We start from the raw sequence: 10,158 nt of genomic DNA on the forward strand, positions 1-10,158 counted from the left end.
TCTTTCTTTCTTTCTTTCTTTCTTTCTTTCTTTCTTTCTTTCTTTCTTTCTTTCTTTCTTTCTTTCTTTCTTTCCTTCTTTCCTTCTTTCTTTCTTTCTCCATATAACCATGGGAAAATGTTCTAAATTGATTAATTAAATAAAGATCTCAAAATTAAAAAAAGAAAAAAAATGGAGATTGGAAAGATCCCACTCCCATCTCCAAGCCTCCTGAAGCTTTGGTCAGCTATACAAATTGTGTTTTTACAAATCTCAATTTCTTCATTTGAAAAATAGCAGGATTTGACTAGATGATATCTAAGGTTACTTCCAGTTCAAATACTCTAATTTTATGACTTTGCAGTCAGGAAATGTCAATTAATTTGGACAATTTATTATTTTAATATAATTTAAGGAAGCAAATGTGTTGAAGAATCATTTAATATATTTTGAAATAAATCTAAATTGTGGCAAGGGGTTCTTTGGAGTGTCTTTCAATTATACTGTACAGTTGATTATATATATTACCTATTCATAAAGCTGGCCCTAATGCTGATAATATGCAGGACTCTGTTAATTCAAAAGTAATGGAATTCATGATGGGGAGATGGGAGGGGAGCATATTTTCCTAACCTGGATTTTGTCCAGATTGATTTGACCCTTTCCTCTCATCAGTGGTTTCCTTTTAAGCTCTCAGGGTTCTGAGACCACTAAAATTCCAGGATTCCATGACTGCTGGGAAATCCAAAAGAAGAGCTCAGAAAGTTTGGTCGAAGAGTCATTTTGTACCTAATACCTTAAAAGGCAAGTTGCCACACCAACTTTTAAGACAGGCAATTCAGAGGAGCACAACCAAAGATGAAGGCAAAGAGCCCAGGTAAACCAGAGAAATTCTCACTGATCCTTTTCTCCTTCCTTTTGACACACCCAGCTCAATAGGTACAGTGTAAAGGTCAGTTTAACAGCACTTACTCAGAGGTCTAGACATTCCTTGCTTTTAATGTACCCTGTGGCAGCCTTGGAGTGAGAGTGAGACTGATGCCCACTGTAGGCTTTTTGGAAAGAGGTGATATATATCATCATGCTCCCACAGATTATGGCAAGAAAGAAAGTACCCTGAAAAAACTATTCTGTAACCACAGGCAAGTTTGTATATTTCCCCAATGACTATCATATAGCAAAGGTTGTTCTGACATAGTGGCTTCCACAGATATTTCCCAAAGGCCACATCCAAGTGCATGTAGTGTAGTTGAGAGAGAGGAGTTATGGGACACAAGTTATTAGAATCTTAAAAATGCAAGCAAAATAGGTATTTGGTTTCAATATATATATATATATATATAATCTATTTTCCAAAAGCTTTTGACATAGTATTTTATTCTTCTTCTTCTGTAACTGATGATTTTTATTATCCTTATTCCTTCTTTCCTCTCCTGGACATAATCATTAATTGGCCTAGACTCTCCACCCTGTAGAGGTATATGAGAGAGAGAGGAAAAGTCTGTTAAGCTCAAAGAATTAAAAGGCTAAAAATAGGCTTAGAGATCCTCTAGCTAGTTCAACCCCTTGTAAGGACATCATATTCTCTTCAGGACCTTTAACCCTGAAAAGTCTATTTAGGGCATAGTGTGTGATGGATGAGACTACCAAAGTATGGACTTTGGTTTGACAGGAGCCATTTGGTGAGAGGCTGGCCATTAACTCCCATGGGAAAAAAGATGTTGAAAGACTCAAGGGCAAGAGTAAGAGAGCCAGAGAACAAAAAAAGATGTAGGGGCTGGGAGGAGGCGTGGGGAGGAGAGAGAAGAATTGACACAGTGCCAGTAAACAAACATATTTCCTTAATTCCTGCTGTGAACAGAGTATCACCACTCTGCCCTTGAAGCACTTTGCAGATATGGAAACTTCAGCATTGCAATACTAGAAAAACAGCATTTTTCTGAGATTTCACTGGAACTAACTGAGAAATAAGGTCATCTTTCAGGCATAACAACTTTAACATTCATGCTCCTGACAAGCTAGCATGGGAACTGAGAAACCTAGACTTGTACCCTTTGGGGCTGTCAGTGGGGGAGAAGGTTCTTTAGGTAAAAGGGTGCTCAGAATGCTTTCTGCTTGACTTACCCCTTTGTTGTGTTTTAAGTAAATATTCTTTCATCATACTATTTCATACTATTAAATTCTCACCAACTGCTGAGAGGTTTGGAAGAAAATGGGGCTTAAAAAAGTATCACAGATCACAAAACATAGATTTAGACCATGATGGGCCTTAGAGTTCTCAGCCAAAAACTTCCTTTTATAGATGAGCAAATACAAAGAAATTCTTGTGGCAGTTAGAATTTGAACTCCACATCCAGATGATAAACAAAATTCATGAAGCTTTATATAAGTACGGGAGCACCATATCTCGTTTTACAGATTTAAATCCTAAGGGTGGGAACCGATTTTGCTAAGTTCACACAGATAGCAAGTATAATTTTTCTATGAACATAATTTTTTAAAAATCTTCATTTTAATGCAAATAATAAAATTAGAGAAATGAATGTAGACATTTGGTGGGAAAACTCAAAGAATTTATCTTATATATTTAATAAAGTCCTACTGCTTAAGAGTAATAGGAGCCATACCATTATTGGGTTTGTACCCGAAAGAGATCATAAACAAACAGACTTGTACGAAAATATTTATAGCTGCGCTTTTTGTGGTGGCAAAGAACTGGAAAATGAGGGTATGCCCTTCAATTGGGGAATGGCTGAACAAACTGTGGTATATGCTGGTGATGGAATACTATTGTGCTAAAAGGAATAATAAACTAGAGGAGTTCCAGGAGAACTGGAATGACCTCCAGGAACTGATGCAGAGAAAAAGAAGCAGATCCAGAAGAACATTGTACACAGAGACTGATATACTATGGTAAAATCTAATGCAATGGACTTCTGTACTAGCAGCAATGCAATGACCCAGGACAATTCTGTGGAATTTATGGTAAAGAACGCTGCCCACATTCAGAGGAAGAACTGCAGGAGAGGAAACATATAAGAAAAACAACTGCTTGAATGCATGGGATGAGGTGGACATGATTGGGGATGTAGACTCGAAACTACCACACCAATGCAACTATCAACAATTTGGAAATAGGTCTTGATCAATGACACATGTTAAAACCAGTGGAAATGTGCGTCGGCCATGGGTGGGGGGAGAGCGGAGGGTGAAGGGGAAAGTAGGAGTATGAATCATGTAACCATGTTAAAAATGAATATTAATAAATATTAAAAAAACAAAAAAAAGAGTAATAGGAAAGTTTAAGAAAGAAGAGAGTATAGAATAAATAATAATGAGATATAAGGCTTCTATATGACCTCTTAGTGGCCATTTTCACTATTCATCATTTCTATATAATCCCTTTTTCTTGTACAAGTCAAGTACCACTGGCAAGGGTTCATACTAAGTTGTGACTACCAGCTCTGAGATCTGTATGGTTAGAGAATTTTGTACCTTGGACTTTATCTCCCAGCATTCCTTTCCCTGCACCCTAACATTTGCATCTTCACTTGTTGTTATAAATTTCCTGTAAGCTAAGCCCTCTCTCTCTTCTTCCACATGCATGACTGGGAAACGTGACTTTTGACTTAGGCTTTTACTTTTGTCTATTATTTCTTTTACTTCAAGTTATTAATAAATCTTATTAAATATGATACTTGGAATATTGGATATTAATTTTGAAGCTTACAGGTCTATGTCTGTGTCAACTAGTTAGCAGAGGCACAGGCTCCAAACTTTGTTGCCTGGCCCTTCTCTCCCTTCACACATATTCCTACCTTGGATCAGGGGCTTAATCTCTCTCTCAGCATTGCTGTTTATTTCCAACTGGAAGGTTGTGTCCAACAGATTCATCAGGTTATCTGGGTCAGTATTTGCCAAGGGATTATGATCTCTCATGTGCCCACCAGGTGGCAGCCCACTCAAGCTAGAGATCCACAGATGGTTGACTAGTTTAAAATCCATGCTGACAGGGCTCTGGAATTAAAGCTGGAAATGATATTAAGTACAGTAGGGCTCTATCTCCATGGAGGAGATGTTCTAAGACCTATCATGGGTGGTTGAAACCATGGATATAAGCAAACACCTGCTGATGCCCTATATAATATGATTTTCTTGCACATATGTATAACAAAGCTTAATTAATAAACACACAATCGGACATTAGCAACATTAAAAACAGCAATAATAAAGTACATGGTGCATTATTGTGCAGCATGGTACAGTAGTCCTCCTTTTCTATGGGGGACACATTCTAAGACCCCTAAGGGGTGGCTGGCTCCCTGAAACCTGCAGACAGGTCTTGCTTTAACTGTACTGTGTATTCTCTCTCCCCATTGCTGACTCTCAACATGGCTCTCGGTCGCCTCTCATCACTAAACCTGTCCCCCATTCCCCCTAAAAAAACTCTTAAAAAACCCTCCAAGTTAAAGCACAATAATTGACATGAAGAGAGATCTCTGCTGCTAAGTAGACTGCTGCAGCTCACAAGAGAACCTCTAGAGAAGAGAGGGAAGATTGTTGCCGCCTTCCACTCACCCCACCTGCCAGCCCACTGGTGTATCTTTTTTCTGCCTGACTGCACTTGGTAGGCTCTCCATGTGCTCTTGAAGAGTATGTGTGCAGAGAGGCTCTCCCTCATCCTGTGGCAGCCCCCTTCCTGCTTCTCTCCTCCTGGAATGACCTTGGGTGACTGAAATGGCACAAAGTGAAACCAGGGATATGGAGGAATAAGTATTGCATCTCTTTTCCCTGACAAAAGATCCCTCTACATTATAAGGCACAGGCAATCAACATACCACAGCCACATTTTCTTTAACTGTTGCTCCAGTGTCTGTTTTGCCTGTAGTTTATTTTAAAGAATATCAATTTGAGAAGAAAAATCCCTAGAAGAGATTTCCAAAGCATCATAAAGCATTATTACAATTCCTTGAGAGTTTCTCGACAAGTAGAATTATTTGCTCATGGCCTAACAAACCATGAGAACCCTTCAAGGACATTTTGGAGAAATAATTGTTATTTAAAGAGATGTTGCCATATCTCCATGGCAGAGAAGGAAGGCTGGTGAGAAAGTAGGGAACCAAAAACCTTCTGCTTCTGGGAAATGATAGATCTTTTTGTATTCATTACTACTCAAACTAGCCTTCAAGGTAGATGATTTAACAAACTGAGGTCTATGAGAATTCTTTCCCTGACTGATCAATGAAGCAATGGGGCATCACTAGAGAAGAGGAAGATTTCATTTCCCTGAGAATGATGCATACAGGAATTATTTGAACACTGCTGTCATGAAAATAACATAATGATAAAAAACTACACAGCAGTGATAAAGGTATTCATGTTTCCTGGGGCATCTATTTTAAAAATTGATCTAATTTAGCTTTTTGAGCATGCCCAGTTTAACTAACAGATGGATGGGGTAGCCCTCTTTGAGAGATCACTTTCATCTTTAAGAATTCTGAGATCAAAGTGTTCTCTCTCTTTCCACCATCTTTTTGGTTGCGCCTCCCTACCTATAATCCTCCAAGGTTGTAATGGCTCAGACTCCCAGGTCCAGTCCTCTCCCAGTACCTCTAGCTGAGGTCAAATAGTTCCAGGCCCATTTCTTGGAGCCTGGGTAAAAGAGAGGGGGAAGAGAAGGAAGTCCTTACACTCTTCACAGTTCAGTTCATGGTGTCCATACTGGGCACTACAAAAAGAGCTATCAAACATATTTTGGTACAGATAGATCCTTTCCGCTTATCTCTGATCTCTTTGGGATACAGACTCAGTAGCAGTATTGCTGGGTCAAAGAATATGCATGATTTTGTGGCCTTTTGAGCCTGGTTCCATATTGCTCTCCAGAATAGTTGAATCACAGGTCCACCAACAGTATATTAGTGTCCAAATTTTCCAACCCCCCCCAACATTTATCATTTTCCTTTTTCATCATTTTAGCCAATTTGATAAATATGAGTTGGTATCTCATAGTTGTTTTAATTTGATTTCTCTAATCAATAGTGATTTGGAGTATTCTTTATATGACTTCTCTCATTAGATTCTTAAAACGATCAAAAAGGACAAATGTTATACATATCATTAGTCTTAAAGATGAAGAAATGGAGACTCAAAAAGATAAATGACTTCCATTCGCAATAGCTAGAAAGCGTCAAAGTAAAGATTTGAATACCAAAGTTAACTGCATTTGAAAACCTTTTTTTGGAGGGATCACTTAAGTTACTAAGAGATTCTTTGAATGTGCCAAGCTCATCACAGAAAAATCTCTTTAAAATAAATATGCTAATGATACCTGGGAATAGGATGCTCCTGCCTCCAGGTTTTGTTGTAATGAAGGAACGGCTGTGAATCAGCTATAATAAAGGACAAGGGGGATGGAGGTCAAGTAAAAATATGTACAAAATCCATCTCTCATACTAACCACCAACCAACCCACAACTGTCTTGAACTAAGCAAGACATCTGAGAGTAATTAGATACTCCAGAAATCTTTCTATTGTGTTGGGAAGAATGCATGGTAGATGAGGAAGTGTGACCTTGACCTGCTAAGGAAAGGGTCCCAAATACTATATCTATAGAAGCAAGAAGATTGATGGGATTGCAAGAAAGGTATATTTTTCTCAAGGACGGGAGCCACTCTTGATCACAGAAGGTCTAAAAGAGAAAGAAAAGGGACAACACTCTTGAAAAACTGTCATTTCCTGATGAGAAATAAATGAGTCAAATGAAAATGAGACTGTTGCTCCCCCAGCTTTCCTTCTTAGACAACTTGGTGAGTCACTTTATGGCTTAGAACATTAATAACATTTGGAAAGAACATTGCAAACATTAAAGTGCTTTGCTATATGGGTCAGCAAAGGCCGATCAGTGGATAGAGAGCCAGTTCCTAGAGATGGGAGATCCTGGGTTTAAATCTGACCTCAGACACTTTGTAGCTGTGTGACCCTGGGCAAGTCACTTAATGCCAATTGCCTAGCCCTTACAACCTTTCTGTCTTGGAACCCATACTTAGTATCCATTCTAAGACAGAAAGCAAAAGTATTTTTAAGTGCCACAGAAATGTGAGTTGTTACACTTATTTCCACTATCTGTAAAATAGGGATAATTTTCCTCAGCAATAGCCACTGTTTGTAGTTCTTCCCTCTGAGATCAAAAAGAGCATTTCTATGCCCTGTTTTCCATGGCAGCCTTAAAACTTTGAAGACAGCTATAAACTCCTCCTTTTGTTTTCTTTTCTCTATTGGATATTTCCTTCAAATGATCATTATAAACATGGTTTTGAGTCACATAGCCACCTGATTATCCCTTTTTGGACATATTGCCATTCATTAACTTTAAATCCTTCATAGTATATGTCATAAAAATTCTCTTTCTCCCACTCCCATCAAAGAACTCGGAAGGCCCTAGCACTGGGTTGAACCTAATAAAATGAAATTCAGTAGTGTTTTGTTGCAGTTTTTTTTTTCAATTTTGAAAAAAAAAGCAAACAAGGATTTATTATCAAAATGTCTGAAAAAGGGAAAGATTAGAAATAATTTAAAAAATTATGAATAGTATTATTACTAAAGCTAATGAGTACATCCATAATTTTAAATGCTACTGACCTATATGGAGTCCTCCTCATTTTTGTAAAATTTTCATGAGAATGCTGTATATATAATATCAAAAATATCCTTGATGAAAATAAGAGAAAATAAATAGGTAGCCGATCACATCTTCATAGACTTGATGAATGTCTGAAAAACATGAAAATAAAAGATTCAAAATTCAATAGTGTTAAATACAAGGTATTAACTTAGTTTTCAGAAAAGCAACTTCATTTGAACAGAACAGAAATATGATTAAATAGTACTTTTTTCTGAAGATCTTAAGATTTTGATGTATTGTAAGCTTGCTAAAAGTCAACATTATGATGTGACAGTCTAAAATATTTATAAGATAGCTAGTACTTACAGAACATTTTAAGGTTTAAAAAGCATTTTATATATATTGTCTTATTTATTCCTTTTAACAATACTGGAAAGTATCTTTAATTATTAGTATTCCTATTTTACAGATGAGGAAATCAAGACTGACAGATGTTAAGTGACTTGCTCAAGGTCACCTAGCTAGTTAGGGTCCAAGACAGAATTCAGATTCAAATCGCCCTTATTTCACCTTCAGTGATTTATCCTAATCTGATCTTCAACTTCATGATAATTTCAAGGATAATTTCCAGAAAAAAGATAAGAGTCCTTTGGTACTCTGTCCTGACCTGCTCATCCTGCATCATTCTGTTCATTCCTGCATGCCACAATTTTTAAAGTATATTAAACATTTTGGAAAGTGTCCAAAGAAGAAAAATAAAAATTGATCAAAGGATCAATAATCACAGATTTATTTCTGGAAGGGATCTAAGGGACTATTTCCAACCTGAAGTTAAGTGACTTAGCTAAGATCATACAAAAAATAAGTAACAGAGATAAAATTAGAACCCAGGACCTCTGTCTTGAAAGCCAATGTTCCTTCTGTCATGAAAAGTCTTGAGGCCATGTCTCAGACAAGCTGGTTGAAGAAACTGATACTAATTAGCCTGAAGAAGAGAAGTCTCCAGAGTCATGCTAGTTGTCTTAAAGTATCTGAAAGACTGTCCGGTAGAAAAGAGATTAGACTTGTTCAGTTTGGTCTCAGAGGGCAGAGCCAAGAGAGTTTGGTGAAAGTTACAAAGTTAATGCAGGTTTAACATAGGAAAATAACCTTATAAAAACTAGAATTGTTCTGAAATAGAATGGCCTGCTTTAGGAGGTGGTAGATACTCTCCGATTAGAGGACTTCAAAAGGAGACACTAAAAGACCATTTGTTAGGTACGTTAACATAAGAATTCCTTTTAAGGCAAAGGTTGGACTAAATAGCCACTAAGCTACCTTCCACCTCGGAAATTCTATAATTCTATTACTTTTGTTTAGGTTTCCACCTCTCTTTTCTCTCCTCCAGTCTACAGAGTTACAGGAACACAAGCTACAAAAGTACAAAATGTCTTGATGAGATTGAGTTTGGGGAGAGGAGAAAGCTCTCAAGAGGAGTTGTTTTTTTTTCCCCTTAGATATTTTTCTTGTGTGAAACAGAATTTTTATATGAGAGAACCAATTCCTTATTTGAAGTTCAACCCATTCAGGAACCAGGGAATATTGATAAGGGAAAATCATTATTGGCCCTTAAATTTCTTTACTATTTCTGAGTCAGTTATGACTAGAAGGCAGTGTCCTCCTCTACAAGATGAGAGGGTTGGATTTGATGACTGTTAAGGTATCCTTCCAATTTGAAATTAACGATCCTAAATAATGACACTTTATGGCATTTGGCCCTAAACTTAAAAAAAGTCTTAAGCCAGCCATATCAAGGGACAGTTTCAAATAATTTTAATTCTCCAAGAAAATCTACCACGAATCATATTAATATCCTCACATTAAGAGAGAATGACCAAAAGGTTTAAGTTAGATATGAATGATTTGTACATTAGAATGAGTAATTAAAGAAGGGATGGCAATTCTAGAGGTTTTTTAAGATAGAAATTCTTGGAGAGAACAGAAGATAGAAAACCTCCCTGGCAAAGCTTACAAGCAGAAGAAAGAATTCTATGAATCCCTTTGCTGTATTATCTATAGATAAAAACTCCTGAGGGTTGAGGGCTGTCCTCTGCTTGGGGCATGGGGTGTTGTCGAGTGGCTCAAAAGGCTAGCTTCTTCTCCCCCCACCCTTCTCCAAAGGAGACTCTCCTTCCTGTCAGAAGCAGAAACAGGAGATTGAGCTAAAGGCCTTTTTGCTCTCCTCAGTGTGAAGGGGTACCTGGTTAGGATGACCTAGCTTATGTCCATCTGCTCCCTTAAATATTGTTAGCCTTTAGGATATGATCAGGTCCAGCCTAACTTCTGATTGCTCTGTCATTATTGGGGGAAGCAGGAATTCAAGCTCTATGCAAAGTTGACCCCTTTCCCACCAAATACTACTTATACAATGAACAAATATAGCAAATAGAAAAGTAGCTCATTTATTCGAATTGTAGCAAAACAGAAATTGGAAAAAAGTGTATAGAGCAGAATATACACCAGAAAATACAGATGAAGGAACTCTTGAATTGGGATCGTGGCAATTCAGCTCAACTAA

At 37.4% G+C, this 10,158-nt stretch overlaps 1 protein-coding gene across 1 annotated transcript in view; it reads right to left on the reverse strand.

The window, feature by feature from the left end:
* Window positions 1–3,984, reverse strand: part of LOC123250060 (sodium-dependent multivitamin transporter-like) — an 11,599-nt gene extending 7,615 nt beyond the window's left edge. The window contains exon 1 of the mRNA XM_044679099.1: window positions 3,798–3,984. Within this exon, the coding sequence (XP_044535034.1) occupies window positions 3,798–3,984 (187 nt within the window). The remainder of the gene's footprint in view (window positions 1–3,797) is intronic.
* Window positions 3,985–10,158: the final 6,174 nt, after the last annotated feature.

Source organism: Gracilinanus agilis, chromosome 5 (genome assembly GCF_016433145.1).
Source record: "Gracilinanus agilis isolate LMUSP501 chromosome 5, AgileGrace, whole genome shotgun sequence".
NCBI lineage: Eukaryota > Metazoa > Chordata > Mammalia > Didelphimorphia > Didelphidae > Gracilinanus > Gracilinanus agilis.